General features: G+C 43.3%; 1 protein-coding gene across 10 annotated transcripts in view; it reads left to right on the top strand.

Moving 5' to 3' along the window:
- The window catches only part of LOC102788058 (nck-associated protein 5-like), a 180,437-nt gene that overhangs the window by 97,858 nt on the left and 61,922 nt on the right, over positions 1-20,657 (top strand). For 9 of the 10 annotated variants that reach the window (XM_087835751.1, XM_087835752.1, XM_087835760.1 and 6 more), the window contains one exon: positions 6,765-6,898. In XM_087835751.1, coding sequence (XP_087691877.1) covers positions 6,765-6,898 — 134 coding nt within the window. Of the gene's footprint in view, positions 1-6,764; positions 6,899-17,117; positions 17,421-20,657 lie in introns of those variants that run through there. The other variant, XM_087835758.1, reaches the window with a different exon arrangement.

Consider the following 20,657-nt stretch of genomic DNA (forward strand, 5'->3'; position numbering starts at 1 on the left):
AGTGCCTGTTAGCAACCACTTGCCAACCAGTTGGGGAATATAAATTTTTCCTGAGCAACCTTGTAGCTGCCAACCAATCTCTGCATCTAAAACATCCTTTGCCATTTTGTTTTCTTTTGTTTTCTTCAGTACTTGGATTCGCTGATGGTTGGTTGGAGAAACAAGATTTACCAGCATGATGATTTTTGATGTCAGCTGTATGGTTGGCAATATCCTTTTAATTTAAGGTTCCTACTGTACCAGGTCTCAGAGGGTGGTATCTTTAGGACTAAATAGTAGATTTCACAGATGACACCGCTCTTTTGGACCCTCCTGAACATCTTAGTATTCTAGAAAATGCTGCAACTCCTGCTGGATTGAAAGTCAGCGAGCCAAAGACTAAAGTCACATCCTTTAGCTATAGAGATCATTTTAGACTTTAAACACTGATTTTATCACAATGTAACCTGGAATAAGGACAAGAAACTAATATCAATGTGGCAGCCCAGGCATCTGCATCCAGCTGAAGTTATGACTCTGACTCTCTTAATATTTTTACAAACACCCTAAAGACCAGTTAATCGCTTCACAATACCAGCTAACACACAGTGTCTATTAACAGCTATCAGATATATAATTATGTGAACTTTTGCAGGAAACAAACAAGATTTATTCTTTCTCAGTGTTCTGGCACATACGAGCAGGCTTTTGTTTGAAGGAGAGTTAGATTTGCTCCTGTTGGCTACCCCTTTGTTGCAAAAAATCATCTGTATTTGTAAACAAAGACCGGAGGCAGGGGGGGGGGAGATAAAACAAGAAGCCTTGGCCTGGATATCTGCTGGCTACACAGGCCCCCTGAGGCTAAGTCATCAGACTAGCTAATGATTGGCTGAACCGCAACAGACACCAGAAAACCGTATCAAAGAAGTCTGAAAGCAACATAACAGCAATTACTGTCACAAACTTACTACATTAGAAAAATACTGTGTTATACTGGAAGATAGCGACATTTTGTCCCTGAAAGGCACCAACATTTAAAATAAACGCAAAGAATGAGACAAAAACTTTCCTGGACTTTTCCAAGATTACTAGATAAGTGTGTAGCATTTGCATATTATCACCAAATAGAACTTCTGTCATAACTAACACTGTTTAAATAACCATATGTGTGGCTTTTCTGCTCACCTGGATTACATTTATCCAAATCAAATAAGCAAATAAGGCACACTGGCAGGGCTCCGGGTCGGCAATATTAATTAATTTTGAGCACGGGGTTTAATTAGTTAGCTGTAAGTGGATCGAGGTATGATGATTATCTGACAGTGATTTATTGGTGTGTAAAAAAGAAAAAGCACCTTCAGAGTGGACATGCTCCGTAGCATGCTGCCAGCAGATAAAGGGGCTCTCTGACGGGCTTAAAAAGGAGAGGCTCCACGTGGAGCTCGGGTGCTCAGGGACCCTCATAGAGGGTTTCTGACAGCTGTTTGGAGGATGTGTGACAGCGTGGAGGTTTGGGAACTGGGGGGGACTCAGGTGCTGTCTCTGCAGATTGGCCTTATCAGCCACGGGCAGGGGCCGCGGCCGCGATGGGGTCCCCCCGCAGGACTCAGCACATTCACCGGGTGACGAGCGCTGACAGCCAGGTCCAAATCGCATCTCCACACCGTCCCATTCTGGGTGTGTGTGCGTGCGTGGGTGGGGTGGGGGAGCTCCCTTGGCAATGATAAATGGGCCACTCGTATGATTTTGCATATTCCTGGGGTGTGTGTATTATTTGCCACAGTGCCCGTGGCTGTCTAAGAGAGCAGTGGTACACTCCAATAGTGGCGCTCCATGATAATTGAATTGATGGAGTCTTTTGGTGTGGGGTGGGGGGATAAAACAGTGTTTGGGCTTACTTTAGTCACAAGTAATCGGAAAACACACACTCGTGCACTTTGATGCTTTCTCTTCTGTTTCTAAACAAACAAGAGCATAATTATAATTTTTATCTTTACGACTTGTATCTGGGAGCCAGCCAGGCCAGGAGGCCCGATCCTCCTCGTCTTACACTTTCATTTGAATCCAGCCTCGCTGATGCACACAAACAGCCCGGTGGCATGTTTTATTAATGAATGGAGAACCTGCGCAGTGCTTTGTGTCCCTGATGTTTGCTTTGCCAGCGAGCCTCCGAGCCGCTCCCGGCCCCTTTGATTAGGCAAAGAGCTCCAACTGAGGCAAGGGGGGGGGGGGGGGGGGGGGGGGGGGGGGGGGGAGATGTCCTGTGTAATGAAGAGATTATTGGGCCTGTACCCCCTAACCCTGAACGAGTACAGTGTATATACAGTTGCAGATGGACATCCTACAACACGATGGGACACACACACATGCACTTAACCTGATAAGGTCGCAGCACAGCACAACAAGGAGAGGCAGAGGCCTCTAATTAATTTAGAGTCCTTAGTGGATCTTAGAGGGTATGGGGGGGGGTTCCGAGTATTCTAGTAATTCAGCTCGGATGAATACCATTACCATCTAATGTTGTCCAATTACCGAAGCGGGAGGCTTCATTTTGGGCTCGAGTGCAGCTAATAAAATCCAAAGCCGCTCGGTGTAACAGATTCTTCATTTATTTCTCAGGCTTTGCGTGTTGATGGTGATAAATTCTGTCACATACAGATGGATATATTTTTTTATTTATCTCTCTGTGGCAGAGGTCAAATTTAATCCCCAAACCACTCCCCCCTCCACCCCCCACCCCCTGATGCCCAAATCTGGGCTTGTTTCTGATATATGTGGTATAAAAATCCAGCAGGAGCTATTTTATAGATTACACCCCCTATTTCATTTGACATTGGCTTCTTTCTCCTTTTTTTTTCTATCCGCTGCATTGTTTAATAGAACAGGAGCATGTTGCCCCCTGCAGGACAAAGAAGGCGGCACACCTCGCCTCATCCCGTCCATACAACAGCGACAGGCTGTCAAGAGAGCGGGGATTATCTCCTCAGCGGCCGGATTAACTAAAATAAATGTTCTCACAGAAAGTTGCCAGGCGTGTTTTCATCCTCTCGGTGTTGACTTTGAGATCTCTTCCCAGGGCTTTTTTTAAAGAAGTGTTGTCTTTGTGGCAGCAGCGAAGCCTTATTAAAGAATATGCTTTCAATTAGAGCACCAAAGGAGGAAAGAAAAAAAAAGAGCGAAGTTGCTGCAGACAATAAACATTTCAACCGAGGAGAAATGTATTGCCGGGGATTTCTGGCCACAGAAAGATACAGCAATGTTTGATTTAATGTCCTCAGGCCTTGTAAAATTGCAGAAATTATATATTGAACAAAAGCAACGCAGGGCTTTTACTACAATGTAGAGACTGTAAATCCTGTGTTGTTATTGAGGTTGTTGGCAAGACTCTGTCAGCAGACACGTAGCGTTCGGTGGTTTATGCCTGGAGGCCTGTGTGGGCAACAAAAAAATCAGGACTAAAGCTGCTACTGCGCTTTTTTTGTTTTGTTTTGCTGAACAAAGCCATGCATGTTGATGCAAATAAAAGGCCTTTGTGCTCATTTGCATCGAGGTGAAATTCAGCTAAACTGCTGCGACGCTGGAGGCTGAAATCGGCGCCCGTTTCTTTAAACGCTAAGTGGAAAATGTGTCCTATAAAACATAAAACAACTTTATGTGTCATAAAGAAAGAAGAACCAGAAAAGTAATATATATATATATATATATATATATATATATATATATATATATATATATATATATATATATATATATACGTCCAGCTCCTGGCAGGGGGATGCACTACTTTACGTTCTTGTATGAGTGGATTTACAGCAGCCATTACTCCTGACAGGGAGAGCCTCACCGCTGCACATAGTAGCCGCGAATTTACTGCCGCGGTGAAGACGGGGACTGGTTTTAATGGTGACTCTGGTTTAATATTCCCCCTCAGCAGCTGAATCACCCAGTTAGGATCTGCTTTTGTAATAGAAGTAACAATGTAGAGACACAAGGCTGTTTATAAGGAGAGTATGGTCATACGGAGTAATGGAGCAATGCGACTCGGTGTCACATAACAGTTGTTTAGATGTTTTTCTTTCCAGTTTGGTTTAATGGTTTTTCATGAGAAACCCGGCATAAAGGAGGGCCTCATGTCGAGGAGGATGTTTTGTCCATATGCCACACAGAGTGACACGCTCACTGTGTCTGACCTATATTCTTTCACACCACAAGATGTCCCCATAATGCTTGTCTGTGAGAAAGCACTCCAGCTTCTTTGCAGGCATGCACTGAATAATACCGCATCATGACTGGTGCTGACGATGAGGGTGAGGATGGGCAGTAAGTCACTCCATTTGCACTGAAGAGAACTGATGAAGAACTGACAGGATAATCTGGTGATTCCCAACATTTTTCATTGGCTCTAAAGCTCTGATTGACTCCAAAACAACTAGAATATTTAAGCATGTGTGCACACCCTCTGTTTAGAGTTAACCAATCACATTTAGATTCATGTTAAATAGTAGCCAGTACACATCTGTAAACAACTGAATTGATTCTCATTGAACTCTTATATAAAGTTCAAATGTTTTATCCAGAGGATTATCCAGAGACTTACTTTTACAGCAAAGAGCTTTCAAAACTTCAGATGTTTAAAGGAATCTGTCAGGAGAGGTGCAGGAGAATTTCCAAGGTAACAGATGTGTTTCCATAGATATACTGTAGAGTACAGTGAAGGCAGTTATTTAAAAGGTTATTTAAAACTTTTATTCACTTATGTACAGTAGTCTCTGTTTAAAATACTAATGCATTCACTTCAGATGTTTTCTTCCACAGAGCCAGACTTTGTGGTAATGTTTAAAGTGCTCTGGGGGATTAGTTCTCTAGGCTTCCTGAAGCTTTTTTTGCACGTTGACTCCTTTATTACTCATTTTCTGTCCAGTCCTTGTAACTGACCATTTTCAGAGGAATGTTTTGTTTGTTTGTTGAGCCCCTTACACAGACCTATGAGTCATTTAAGCACAAAAAAGAAACTTAACTCAGGAGATTAACTATTCTTGTGACTATGCATAACAGAGAACTTTGCAAATACCCAATTATAAGATGTGTCTTTGTGCGTTTTTGTGACAGGCTGCTATTACCAATCTGTGAAAGATGTCAAAGATACCACAGTTTGACAGACATAAAATAGTCCTTTTGCACCAGCAAGGTGATTCCCAAAGAGATATTGGCTGAAAATGTAACATATCTCACAATGGTGTGCAGGGTGTCCTTAAAAAATTTGAGGAAACTGGACAAAAGAAGTGTCGGTATCTGTTCATTTGAACAGTGTCCCGTTTTCCTAGCCAAAGAAAAGAAATCAGAAGTGAGTCGAGACTTTTGCACGGTACTGTATATCCACATATACGTTTCTCACCACCTCCCTGGGTACTTGTACTCCTAGGTGGGAATAAAAGGATGATAATCATCTCTAATCAACCCTTGTTAAGCCAAAGTTGAATCTCTTATTCACCAAACACTGCATCTTTGTTTGCAAAAGAAGAAACTTTTTCCCTTTTTCTTTCTAGTGTGTGTCTTTGGCCTCAGACCCATTTGCAGATATTTTACAATCTTGTATTTTTAGCTGATATTCCTGGCAAGGCTTTGACAGTTGGTAGATCACCCAAATCTACGGAAATGGAAGCCAGTGGCTTTGTCATAGACTGTCAGCAGCAGCGACAGATGCTTGGCTTTATGTACAATAGAAACTGCCAGACCAAGAGAATGATCCCAGCTTATTTGCTCCGTCAGCTAAAAAAAAATCCTCCGCCTTGCTGCTAGGAATTTGCTTAAAGCTTTTTCTGCAACTTTGTCAAGAAAACTGGAGGAGGGAGTGTGCCACCACAGGGACCTTAGTCTTTGAAGTTGGGTTTGAGGCAAGGATGTCTTTCTCTTTTGGGATCCAAAGACAGAATCCTTCAGAAATGAAGAATCCAATTAAAGAATTGGAAAAGACCAGAGAAAACTGGCTAAATGCTTCATGGAGACCATATACACCACAAGCAACATTTATAAAGCTCTGATATCAAGGAATGGAAGGCAGAGATAAGTAGGCATAAGTGATCCCACCTTCCTCTTACTGAGGAACTCCAGCTTTTTAATTCAGGATCTATCAATAGTTGGGTCGAATGAGGTCATGTTTACTCATCATCATAAGTATAATGTAAAGGAAAAAAAGGTGAAACACGCACAAGAAGAGAGGACGGTTGGCATGGTGTGAGGAAGAGAGGAGCAGGGTAAACATGCTATTCATAGCTTCAGTGATATCGGGGAGCATTTTCTGAAAAGATCTGAAATGAAATGAAAAGCAGGAGAAAGACTGAGGCACGGGAGGGCGGGCTCAGTGATTTCAGATGACATTTAGTGTGAACTTTCTGTCATAGAGACAGAAAGAAGCGGAGGTTCATTATGAGCGTTTCAAAGTAACAACAAACTACTGGAAGTAATGCCAACCGAGGCGGCCTAAATGTCATCATGCCCTTATTCTTTTATTTCCTCTCACACCTAAAGTCAGGGGAAAAAGCGGCGAGGCGTGGATTGTTTTTTTCAGCTAGGACAAGCTGTGTTTGGTTTCAGATGTTTGGTGAGCAGATGTTTTGGTGATTATGATGCTGAGACAGCCTGTGTTTGCTTGCCCTGATCCGAGGAGGGTCGAATATTTGGGGAAGGGGGTCGTAAAAATTGTGGCATGTGACTCGAGGGTGATCTTTTTTGCCCCAGGCCACACACTGCCTGAGAGTTGATCGTCCTTCTGCTCTTTCCCACAGCGAGAAAAGCTGATCCACGAGCTAGAGGAAGAGCGACGCCTGCGACTGGAGAGCGAGAAGCGTCTCCGGGAAGTGACGGAGGAGTCCGAGCTGGGTCAGGCGCAGGTGGTTTCACTGCAGCAGCAATTCTCCAGGTAAAAGAACCCAGGAGCACAGAGCGGGCTTTAAATCCCATTTTTCAGCCCTCACTCATTACGTTTGAACAAAAGGAATAAATAAAAACAAACAGAGGACGAATTACAAAGTTGCTATGATACTGATCCTGATTTATTCAGCATCAGCAAATATTGTATTCAGCCCTCTGTAACCCTGTGTGGGAGGGGATGAAAAGTACGAGCGTCTATAAAATGATTGTGTTTCACTTGAGTGATTTCATCTCCTTTTTATGCAGTGCTATGAAAAAGTATTTGCCCCCCACACCTGATTTCTTTGTTGTTTGTTGTTTGTCTTAGTTGTTTTACCCTGCGTAAGTACAAAATTCAGTTTTTCTTTGATGATTAACCACATTTGTTAGAAAGCTGAGTTCAGTTTCACAAGCCACACTCAGGCCTGGTTACTGGCAGCCCTGTTGAATCCAGAAATCACTTAAATAGAACCTGTCTGAGAAAGCGAAGCAGGTTAAAAGACCTCAAACAGCAACACATCAGGCCATGATCTGAAGAGCTGAGAAACAAAGTCACTGACATGTGTCAGCGGAAAGGGTTAGAAAGCCAAGAAAGGTTTTGTAACTCCAATGAACCACAGTGAGAGCCATTATACACACATGGAGAAAACTTGTATCAGTGGTGAACCTTACCAGGAGTGACCAGCCTACCAAAATTACTGCACCGGAACAACATTAAAGAACCACAGGCTTCACTTTGAACTTTGACCTCAGTTAAGGTCAAAGTTCCCATTTCACATTTACCAAAAACATCTTGATGATCCCCAAGTAAATATCCTGTGGACTGACGAGACAAAAGCTGAACTTTGTGGAAGGTTTGAGTCCCGTTACATCTGACATAAAACTAACAGCATTTCATAAGAGTGGACCAAAATTCCTCCACAATGATGTGAAAGACTCACTTGCACTTATCACAGAAGCTTGATTGCAGTTCTTGCTGCCAAGGGCGGAACAACTACTTTTTAAGGTTATGGGCATTAACAAGTAGGTTTGGATAACTGTTTTCCCTTATCCATGCCTTTGTTTAATATTCAAATTTGCTTTGTTATCTGAAACATGAAAGTGTGACAAATTTGCAAAAAACCCCTCAGAAATCAGGAAGGAGGCAGATACTTTTTCACAGCACTGTATCTGTAACATTTTAAAGAAGAAAAAAAATTACTTCTTAACCCCATTTAAGGGCAACCACCCACACATAAATCCTTGAACTGCTTTTCCATTTATTTTCTGTTCTTATTTGAGACTTTATGGATGTGTCGGACACCACGCTAGATGAATAATCCTTGGGTAATAAAAGGTTTTAAAGAGATGACCTCACACGCTTTCCTTTCACTAAACTGCAGGTCATCACAAGCCATCTGCAAGAAATTGTAATCAGTGAAGAAATGCGCTTAATCCTTCAGAGGTTTGACTTATTTCGAGTCCCTTGCATTACTTGTTGTCCTACTTTCATTTGAAAAGGCCAAAGCATCTGGTCATCGAGTAATTATTGTCTCTTTGCTACAAAAGTTATGACAGGAGTTTGAGTAGATTTTACTCAAAGTCTGTAGCTCGGAGTCAGAGTCTGGACCCCTGGATGTTATTTTCTCTCTGGTTTGAACTCTGTTGCCCTGGAAAAGGGCACCTGTGTTCACTTTTTTTTTTTTTTTAACTTTTCATTCACGAAGGAAAAATGAGCCATGCTAGACTTTTCTGTCTTCTAAAATATGTCTTTACCAGAGGCTTAATAAAACTGGACTTTTGGACCCAATGCTAAGAAAAAAAGATAGATGTGCAAGAGTGAAGAATCTCAACTCCCATATTCTTTATAAAAGTGCATTTAAAGGTATTTAAAGCTATGTCCACACAGAAAGCATTCACAGTGACATTCAGTGAATTCAGGGGGGAAAATACTGGTTTCCTAGTCAGATACCTGAATGATCCAGACCCAAAGTGGGCATTCCACCCTTTTCTAGCTGAGAATCATGGGCATAGGGTTAAAAAGATATTGCAGACAATACTGAGTATAGTTGTATGGAACAATACAGCCAGTTTCTGATTTCTATTCTGATCAATGCTATCACCCAGCAGACAACCAACAAACACGACTGGGTCAGACATGGAATGAAAAGGGTGAGCTGGGATTGAGGTGGGTTGCAAAGCAGCTTGCAGAGGCAGCAAAAAAAACGGAGCCAGGTTAGGCCAAAATTGGCGCGGTGAAGATTCCAATCTGTCCCAATGCGGCTTTTGAGTTAGTAGTGCTTTTCTACTCTATTTGAGCACTCAAAGCGCTTCCTTACTACAAACGTCATTCAAACAAGTACCCTTTTCTATACCTGTGCACTTTTAACCCAACAGCTCGGGGGTTCAGTATCTTGTCGAGGGATATTTTGGCATGTGGGCTAGAGGAGCCACAGCCACCATCACTGTACTAAGCCTTTGCCTGGGTACTGAGTTTAACCCTTTGCTCCAATTTCTTAAAACTTCACAGTAAGCTGCAGTAATGGGTGATCCAAGTGATCAGAGTAAATCTAATAAAACAAACTTTTAAGGAGATATCAGTGGCATGTACAGCAGCCTGGAACATTTTTTCGCTGAATAGTCCAGAAACCAGTAACTATCCCTTTTAGTGAAAGCAATAGATTTTTGCCAGCAATTTTCTGCAATCAGCACAATCTTTCAGTAACCTTCAAAATCGAGACCTTGTTCCCACTTTTTCTATTTCTCACATTCTTTTCTTTGCTTTTCCATTTCATCAGAGCACTTCAGTGTCATTTCTCTGAGACGCTTGACCTTGTCTTTTTCAGAAAAAGATCGTCCGATACATTACTTTTGCTTTGCAGAAAGGGAACCCATAAGGCGTGAAGCCCTTAAACAATGCTCTCGTCATAACTTCAGTAACCTCTATTTCATGAACTCGTCCTCCTCTTTGCAGCTGCTGAAGTGTGACAGAGAGGGACAGCAAATCAAGAGCCGGGGCCCGAGTTGATGCCATAATTAGGCGATAGGCATTCAGTATGCAAAAGGACGGGGCTGGGGAAAAAAAAGAGTCTGGGGGATTTTACATTGACTGCTTATCTTCTCATTAAGTTGGTTGGAGAAAATCCGGTACGTTTTAATGGTCCCAGTGTTATAGTGCAGACGAGGGCAGAGTCGCTGCCAGGGGAGGAATAAAATATTTAAGAGCCATTCCAAAGATTTATCACATATTTAAAATGTTCCATTGATGCCTCTGAATTAAGCTCAGCGGTGTTTCTCACTCATGTTGGCCTTCCTCGCATTCCTGATGCACATTTATACAGTTTACACTGTTTCGGAGATAGCTGAGGGGAGTTCATTTTGCTTTATCCTTCCTAAACCTGAAGCAGTTTTCTGTTTCCGGCATTTCCCCTGTCCACGTCTTCCATCGGGGTCACCTTCTGACCTTTACGTAGACTTATTGGGTTTTTGCACAGGGTTCCCGGCATAATAAAGAGTGCAGATACAGTGCACTCGTTCCTCAAGGCTAAAAGTGAATTAGTGAGATAGTAGCTCGCAATACAAGAGTCAATGTGCTGAAGCCAGAGTGAGATGAAGTACAGCAATTCTATTAGGGGGGAGATATATGAAGCTTATCCCTGATTGGGTCCTGCACAGGTCCCCGCAGAGCCAGATGAATTTGTCTGCATGGCAGGGGTTGTCCAGATAGATGGCTCTCATTGGGCGTCCGCCGGCTACCGTTCCTGCTGCCAAGCAACGCCGTGGCAGTAAAGACAAAGATTCCATTATGTCCTTAAAAAGCGCTCATCGAAGCGGGGATGTTCGGCCCTACCTCGCTTGGCTGTTGCCATTCCAGCGGTGTGGCGCGCTGACATCATGCTCGATTGCTGCAATTTCCCCGCGTCGTCAATGCTTCTTAGCAACTCCCAAAGGGAACGCGGGGTTAGGGCTGCAAGTTCGAAAGATATCTCCCCGCTCCCCTAACGCCTCTGCAGGATTTCACTCTCAGAGCCTTAATCTTTGTTTAAAGCGATGCCCGAGCGCTTATTTGAATGTGAACGAGTCCACTAACAAGCATGTGGAGTGTGTTTACTGGTACCTGGTCCCTTCGCCGCATTAGCATGCTTACATGGCAGCCAATAATCTGCGGTGGCAGATGGGACAACAGTGTGGTCACTTTAATTAGCCAGTAAAAAAAAAGAAGCCTTCCTGTAAACCTTTGCCCTACTTGCATCTGCTGTTTCAGTTATTGGCTTACGGATGCTTGCCTTCAACCGGCAGACGACACTTATTTACCTCTCTGCTGGCTGACTGATTGATTCGGGCTCATTATTTGTTGTGCATTTGTTGTGTGTGTGTGTGTGTGGGGGGGGGTAGAAACCTTAGTTCATCAATGTGTCTTTTTGAGTTAATACCCACAAATCATGTTAAGTGGATGTCCAGTCTTATAAATAGACCGTGATCTGCTTGACCTCAGGCAACAATTGATTTGCGTGTCGCTAATTAATTGAGGTGGCACTTTTGGAATCACAGAGATGAGGATGGAAATAAGGCGGACCAGTCGGAGCGATAAAAGCCAGCCAAGTTCTTTAGCTGGGGTATCAGACTCTATGCAAATAAGTAATTTCTGCTCCGAATTCTTTGCTTTTTGAGCTCTCTGCTTTGTTGTGTGATGATGTGAAGCAGGAAGGTAATGAGCTGCTTGTTACAGCTGCTCTTTACTGTATCAGATACGTGAACAAACAGCAACACCAAACAGAAAAGATCAGTCGGTCACCCCTACAGCCAGACAAACTCCAGGGAATCTCGGCTTCTTACAGCCTTTGTTTTGTCTGCTTTGCTTTTTTTCTTTCCTTTGTAATGCTTGGGCTATTTTTTTCCCCTTTTTTTGGCAGGGGTAACAATTTAAGGCAGGAATTGGCAAAACTGAAACAACTGGCTTTTTCTTTTCAGCTTTCACCCTCAAAAAAAAAACAAAAAAACAAGAAAGAAAATAAAAGAAATAGCTCAATTTGCTCCCGAGATCAGAAAGCTGGCATTCTTCAACTGACTGGCCACTTAACTCTAGACATAGGTCTATATCCTCTCCTCTGCATGCACACGCACCCTCCCCCAACCAGTTGGGCTCTTAGCCTGGTGTGGGTCACATGCCCAACCTACCCTGACCGACCCCCTCTCTAAGGCTTCCCCCCACTACTTGCAAGGCCTCTGCAGTCATTAAACTCCAGCGGATTAGCGGGAGACTTCAGCAGCGTCCTCGGCCCACCCTGGACGTCCCTGCAACTCCACACGGACACTTTAAGAGCCGGGACGGGCCCAGTAGGGGAAAAACAGAGAAAAGATGGGGGACACAACTTAAAAATCTTCTCGTCCTTCCCTAAATGATAGCATAAATTAATCTCAGGGACAGAAACAATCGAGCGCATTTGGATGTCTGTTCTCTGAGGCCTTGACTACATCTCGGCTCCAAGCTCAGACAGGATGACCGCCGGGGAGACACAGGGGCCACTGGGGACCCTGCATTAAAAATGTGGCTTGAGGATGAAGAAGACAGTTTTTGCAGGTAATGAGCACAAGTGCAAATTTCATTTTACCCAGGAACTTTTTGCAGTGATTTGTTTTGTTTCCTTCCTCACACTCTAAAAACTTTATTGGACTCATCTCTCTGCCTGTTCTTGGAGGTCAGACACTTCCAGAAAGGAGTGAAAATGTGAAGTCCTTGTTTTCCAAGAGATTCCTCTCTACTTCTTTCTGCTCTATCTTTAAATCAGGCTCTCTGTCGCCCAGAAGACGGGCGCGCTCATTGACAAAACTGGGGCGTTTACAGCCGACTCGCTCCACTTGACTTTGACTCATTACTGTCTTTGAAGGGCCCTCTTCACACAGGATATGGGAGACTTATGGCCAGACTAACAACAGCAGCAGATGACGACGGGTGCCTGCAGATTTACAGCCCAGCGGCGTGCTCTTTTCAGCACGGTGTGTGAGAACATGCATGCACGCTTGCATACGCAGCGTATTTAGGAGGCCGGTGATGTAAACATGCAGGAATGGCAGCGCTTTTCAAGTCTGGACGCGTTGTTTGGACAGTCACGCTCAGGTTGAGATCCCTCCGCGGTCTGCAGCATTCATGTTCTGCTCCCATTACCACCACCGCCGCCACAGCTGGACCGCCAAAGCCTGATAGGCTCAGACAGGGGGAGCTGAGTGATTGCGCTCTGTTTGCAGATCAATGCCCTCTCTTCTAATCATTCAAGCATCCAGCCACGCCAGGTCCGAGTGTTTTAATTTGGCGCATTCGAAACAGATCTTCCCCCCTCCTCCCACTCCCTCTGCAGGGTTTAGCCAGATGAATCAGGCCCTCCTTTCAAGGCGACACATCTTGGGTCATTAACAGGATGGAGGAGGGGTCAGTCTTTTTTGAAGTTACTTCCTTGCTGTTGCCCAATGGGGGAATGGGTCTGTTAAATAGATAATAGGTGTCTGGACTATTTTGGGAGCACCTCATATTTGAAAGGATTTATTGGTCCGTTTCAGCCCCCTCCCTCCTCTCTTTAACTTCCAAATCTGACCAGGGAATTATGTCTGATTGAACTTAATTTGGGTTATTCTACTCTATCACTTGCACTAAATTACTAGCCCATAAGAGGGCTTTGGTATCAATCTTCCCATTTTTCTTTGAAGATAAGACACAGTCCCCTCACTTAAAGCGCTCCACTGGGCTTCTGTGGCAAAAAGTGACCCATTATCTGCTTGTAATTGTGTCAGACGGCCACAAATACTTGCACATGCCCTCTCCATTGTACCACAGCAACTTCCACCTTGGATTAAACATGCTGGTTATGATGTTAATAGGTCAGATTACAAGCGTGTGTGGAAGTAGGGCATCCATCTACAGCAGCAGCAGCTCACCGGCTTTCTCTGGAGTGTGAAGCTGGTGGCTGTAGCCTAAAGCCAAAGAACATGTAATTCAAACTGATCTCATGGTTGCACTATAGATTTGGCTGTCTGGCAGCTGCTCTGAATGACACATATACACAGATGTGTTACACAAGCAGCTCACCTACTTCCTAAAGGGTCGATTCGTCCGCCTCTGCCCCTGTAGTTCAGCTGAGGTGAGTTTTAAAAATATAAACACTGAATTTCTTCCTCTGAAATAAATCAAAGAAGGGTCACCTCGGTGTAATAATCTGCCTGTTTGCCATTCATTGCTGCAGAATGCTAAGCAGGAAATCTTTATGGTAATCTTTACTTACAGGATACAGAGTTCAGGTTTGATTTTATTCACAAATGATTTCTCAGTTTTATTCCAGTATTTAAATTTGGCTGTTACTTATTTATTTGTTTGTTTTTGCCTGATTTTTTGCAAGAAATGCTGATCAGTCAACCAGTTACTTTCTATAACAACTTAGGTCTCCTTTTTTTCCCAAACTTTCAGAAAATAGCCAGTGTTCAGGCTTACATTTTGAAATTGCGCATTCGACTTAATATAAAGGAAGGCTAGTCAGATTTTACTCAGTGTTAAACGGAGAACTTGGAGTTCACATGGGTTGCAAAGTGGCTTGCAGCCCCTTTGTCAAAGGAGAATAAAATGAAAGATTAAGTAGTATGGCCCAATACTTTTGTCGATGCAGTGTATATTGGACGCTTGATGTACAGTAGAAACCATGCACGAGTGATAACAGACATGCCATTGGCAGACTTGAATTTGCATTAAATGGAGAAAATTGGGTTGACATGTGTTGTAAAGCGGCTTGAAGATGCCAGTTACAAAGCTAAATAGTAGACTTCAATGACTTCCATGGGTGACATTAAAGATGGATGTAGCTTCCAGGTCTGAAAAGTGAAGCCAATTCAGAAGTGCCTTAAATCTGTAATTCTTCCAGCTTGTTAGATTGCCTAGAGAAGTTTGATTGTTTAAAAGTCTATGAGGAGGACGTCTATGCTTCTCGCTAGACTTATGTCCCCAGTAAACATTTTCCTAATAGGATTATAGTTTAAATAGCTTGTTTGAAGTTAAGTTTAATACAGCATAAAGTTCTTATTGTGAGTAATTATCCCATTTAGGGTAAAATAGATGACAAATAAGAGAATGATTTAAAGAGTGGCAGCTAAAAGCTTAGCTCAGAGCTTTTAAATCCAGTGGGTACATACATCTTTTTGTCTAACCATTAGTAAAAGAAGCCTGAAATATATTTAACTTATCCAGACTAAGAGAAACACATACATATCCACACTTCTTTTGGGAAATCAGTACAACTGATTTGGTTTCTTTGCTTTTCCTTCAAAATGGCTTGACTGGGTTTGATCAAGCAATGTCTTCCACCCCTTCTCTCCATCTTGACCCCTTCAAATTCCCAAAAGTCCATGGTAGGAAGAGGCTGTAGGCTCTGGGTGTAAGTAATGCGCTACACGCTGTCATCACGACTAAGGTCTCCCGCTGGGATGTCTTGCTCAGTCTGTAGCTCTCTCACACATGTGGGATGCACATGCCTGCAGCCCATAAGGGAGATGCTTAGAGAGGCTCCAGCTAGATGCTCTCGAGAGCCGATGGCTTCTTTGCTGCTAAATGCTTCCTTTGGCCAGGGGTGAACATCTGGGACAGACCTCGTGAATTTGTACTCTAAATCCTTCCAAATGTAGTGGAAGTGCTGGGGGTTGATGGGGATGAAGGAGGAATCTAAATCTGGTCGCCTCCATATGTCCTTTTTAATTTACACTCTTGCAGGCTAGTCCTCGATTGCACCCGGTCTGTGCAGTCTGTGCGGCGCTTCTGCTCAAAACCCTTTTGTGGTTATTTTAGAAGTCTTGGATGGCTGAACTGTTGTGGTTTTTGCACATTTTTACTATTTGTCGTTGTCGTCACAGCAGTCGGCCAGCAATGATGTATGAAATATGATTTACGGGGCACACTAAATGCTCCGGCCGCTTGATCTCTTTTCCCCCTTGCGTCTCTTGCATGTGTGTCTTGTTGGTCAGGTTAAAGTTCTCTGGCGAGAAGCAGCGGTCACAAGGGCGAGGACCTTTGAAATGCTACTCCACTGTAACATGCATGACTGATATGCATGACTTTTACAACTCTGACCTGTCCTCAAAGCCAAACTCTTCACCACCAGTTTTGTTTGCCTCTCTGCTTCATTTAGGTCACGTACTAGAAAGGGTCTCCTTGCGAGTTTTCTGCAAAAACAGCTCTAAGAGGATAAGAGTGGCTTAGCATTGTGTTAAGCTAGGCAATCACCCGGTGGGTGTGTGTTGCTGGAAAGGAGTCTGAGAAGAAGAATGGACTATTTCGGGGCCAAAAAACAAGACAGTTTCGCAGCGCCTTGTTAAGGTCAGATAAGGCGATTGAAGCTGTCGATGAATCAGTCACGCGAGGGCCCCTCATGGCCTCGATTCAGCCGCACAACCAGGTGATTGTTCTCAGTATCGTTTCACCAGCTTTGGGATATTCCAATTGTGCTCCGGTCAAATCAGATTAGAGGGTTTCAGTCAACCGAAGCCTGACTGCGGCGCTGATAAAGTGAGAGTGCGACCACAGTCGGAGAGAGCAAGAAGAGCGTCCTCTTGTTCACGTGAAGATTCTTTGAGGATTCAGATATTTCATCCTCACATTATGGTCTTCATTCTCTAACACATGCCTGTGGGACTTTCTGTGATAAAGAGGAAAAAGAAAGTAAAAGACCTTGCTTTTATTTCTAATTCGGGATAAAGACAAAGTGCCTGCCGAGGAACGCTGGCAGCATGAATATCCCCACAATAGGAGTGTGTATGTGTGAGTGTGTGTGTCTCCTGCTTCATCTGAGCTGTGAAACTTGCAAACATGCACGTGGCAGGAGAGCACTGACTAAAATTAACCAAAAATGTGATGGTAGAAAGCGACTCGCTGGAAGTCCTGTGGAGCTCTCTGATCGTGCGGTGAGCGTCCTGGCATGCTGCCTCCCTCTCAGCTTTTCTTGCACGGAAAGTGTCGATTTTATGAAAGCCAAAGCCTCTTAATCACTAATAAAGACCCACACAGCTACACATGTGCGTGTACACAAACACACACACAGGCTGACAAAACAGGGGGATCCCTGTCCTTACTTGTGCAAGTCCCCCCGCCACCGCCCTCCCCATGCTATCTGAGACTGCTGGCCTGCTTGCCGCCCAGCAGGTGCCCTTCTCTTGTGTGGAGGGCTTAACATGGGACATATGGGAAAGTCTTTGCCTGCCAGATCACTGTCTTTGCACAGGCTAGTGCCGGATAATGACACGTTGGAGACACAGCAAGTACAGAGTGATAACAGGAGCTGTGCCGTCAGGCTGACTTGGTTGACCCGGCCGCTGGACTGACCGTCGATTGAGTGAAAAGCACTCAGGCTTATATGATGACCGCATGACCTATTTTAGCCCAGAGACCCACATATCTGCTGTAGTGTCTAGGTCACTTTACAGCGGATGACTTCACATATGGAGCTCAGGGACGTCTACACGGTGCTTCTGGCCTTTTTCCGAAAAAACGGCGGCAGTAAAAATGGAGAAAAAGTCAAGATGGGGTGAGTTTTGAACTGCAATTTTCAGCTTTTGGCAGAGGTTTTTGGAGCCCTTTGATCATTTTCAGGTCTGTGAAGGAATTTGTCATTGAAGGTTAGAGCTGAATAAAGGGGGATGCAGTTTTGATGAATAGAAATAGTTTTGAATGAAGCGTTTGAAGTCATTGTGGCTTCTGACAGCTGTATGGCAAAAAGAGGAAGAGGACTGGAAGTTTTTCATATGCTAACTGTATCACCCGCTCTGTTCTGACAGTGCATCGTTTTGTACCGCTGCGGATCGCTGTCACATGAAGAGCTCTGAGCTCGTGTGCGTTCTCCGTGTGTGTGTGCGTGTTTGAGAGGAGGCGAGAGGGGTGTGTTAGCCTTAACATCGTCGACCCCAGGCTGAAAATTGATTGGAGTCTTAATTGTATTTCCTGGACTGCTGACAAGCACCACACTTGAAATTCAGCCGGTGCGCCACAAGGGTCAGGAGAGTCAGAATTGGCATTTGCCTTTTGTCCTTTCCTTCGTCTCTCCTTCCCAGAATGATGCTTTGAGTAGGTCCCTGCAGGCACTTTGAGATTAATCACACTATCACACTGAGCATGTTTTTTATGTAAACTAATGCTCTGTCATCTGAGGGTTATATTCCATCCATCAAAAGCATTTAGCGTACTCCCTTTCTCTCACATGTAAATATGTTTCAAGTAGCTGACTTTAGCAGAGACAAATTGCACTGTTTACTTGTCTTGTTTAGCTGGGAGCTTGTCCTGTTCTTTACTTAGCTCTGGAAACATACGTTTGCTTATTTAAATGCACTACTTTAATGCTCGAGGTACCGCATTACTTCATAATTACCTCTCTCGCAAACACTTTCTAACAAATTAATGCTAATTATTCAAAGCACTCTTAGTCATAGTGCCGGCTGCATGAGTTGCTGAAGAAAATGAGATTAGAACGAGTAGTTCAGGCACAATACGTCAGATCACAGTTCAAAATTCAAGCAGATGAACTACAAGTCAGTTCCAAAAACTGCTGATGCTCTGTTAGCTGTCAGGAATAAGAGAATTTAGTGATTTTCAAATAAATTGGAAACTCTATTGAATATGATTTTTATGAGATTGAAGAAATTAATTTGCTTGTAGATTTAAGCATTTACGTTATGATTAGGGCAATAAAAGACTGAAAAAGTAAGGTAATGATAAAAAAATAGAAACACCTAGTGCAACCTATGAGGTTAATTAGTAAGATAACTGGATGTACACTCTTCATTAGGTCCGTCTCTTCAACTGCTCATTAATACAAATGGCACATGGCAACTTCTACTGAAGTTCACAACGAGCATCGGGGGAAAAAAGTGATTTAAGTGACTTTGAATGTGGTATGGCTGTTGGTACCTGAAGGGCAGATCTGATTTCTCCTCACACAACCATCACTAGGGTTTACAAAGGACACACTTCTAGAACTGAAAAAGAGAAAACATCCAGGGATCGGCAGTTCTCTGGGTAAAAATGCCTCACTGAGCCTCACTGAGGAGAATTGGCAGAATGCTTGAAGCTGACAGGAAGGCAAAAGTAGCTCAAATAACCACTTGTTATGAGCAAACTACGCAGAAGAGCATCTCAGCAGCAACAGAAGACCACACCAGGTGCCATTCTGTTTAGTTAACAACAGGAAACTATGGCCATAGTTTACACGGGCTCACGAAATCGGACAATACTAGATTGGAAAAACGTGTCCTGGTCTGATAAGTCTTGATTTCTGTTGTGACATTAGCATAAAAACATGAAAGCACTGATCCACTGAACACTGGTTGGATGTACAACTCTGCAGCAACTCTTTGATGCTATCATGTCACTATGAACTCTGAGAAATGTTTCCAGCAGCTTGTCATATCTGTATTACAAAGAATTAAGGCAGCTCTGAAGGCCAACAGTATGTAAAAAGGTAGTTCACCACTCTGCAAAGGTTAGTGAGGACAAAAAAATTGAAAATTTCAAAGAATTTGCAGATTCCTGCATCTACAGTATATAACATCGTTTACACAGTAACAAAATTCAGAGGAACTGTGTTCATAAAAGACGAGGCTGAAAACTAATATTCAGTGGCCATGTACCTCGGGCCCTCAGTGCATTGAAAACCGGATTGATTCTGTAGTTGGAAATCACTGCGTGGGTGCATTCATTGTTGAATCTTCAAATGCAAGTAAAAATTTCTAGTGTTCAGGAAAAAAAGGGGATGTTTCGAGCTCAGAAGATCTCAGATCTTATTGGAAATCCTGGAGACAGGAGCAATTAGGGCTGGGCGATATGGCCTAAAATTCATATCGCGATATAATTTGAAGCATGTGCGGTAACGATATATATCACGATATATTCTTTTCTTCTGTATAACGTATTTTCCACACTATAAGGCACACTTAAAATCCTTTCATTTTCTCAAAAATCGAGTGTGCCTTATGTAGGAATTCTGGTTGTGCTTACTGACCTCGAACCAATTTGGGCAGAAATCTGTTAAAAAATGTTTTATTACAACTTTGGTAAGCAGCACTGCTTGATGGATTGTCAGAGCATTACGGCTGCCGTAGTGAGGAGCTTCGCGGAGTAATCTGGGTCCAAAACTCTGTCAACTTCAGGTCCCAAAGTCAAACGAACACTGAGAGTTAAAAACGGTCTAAATTATTTCATCTTTAATAAAATCATCAGCGTTGCTGCTTTATCAGGTGTAACAATTAAGTTTTACATCCATGAAAACAGAAGTTATTAAATTTAACGGAGTTAGAAGTAGCAGGAAGTTAGCTCGCTAGTTTCCACCTAAACATTTCATACCATGTTCTGACTGATTTTTGAAACTAATTAAAACGTACAGCTCTGCTACGACTTCCAACATAAATGAAGACAGAAAACTAAACAGCAGTGGTGTTTGCAGGGTTACTGAAGTTGGACTACCTGGTATATAATGTTGTGCTACGTGATTGCTAGCGACACAGCTATGTTAGCATAACATTAGCACAGTGAAGCTGGAGGATGAACACCAACTTTTTCTCCACTCGATAAAAGTTAACATGAGGGATTCTGGTGGTCAGGGACAAATGCAATCGCATAGCAGCTTTTGGCTTTCCCCATATTTCAAAAGTGCTTCATCTCTTTGCTATGACTGTCGGCCGCCATAATTTGCAGACGATAATGGTTGTAGCCGCTGCGATGCTTTCGACCAAAACAGGCGCAGCTTGATGACATCATCAACATGCGCTATCGC

Source organism: Neolamprologus brichardi, chromosome 23, assembly GCF_056152115.1.
Source record: "Neolamprologus brichardi isolate AB-2024 chromosome 23, ASM5615211v1, whole genome shotgun sequence".
In the NCBI taxonomy this organism is placed as follows: Eukaryota; Metazoa; Chordata; class Actinopteri; order Cichliformes; family Cichlidae; genus Neolamprologus; species Neolamprologus brichardi.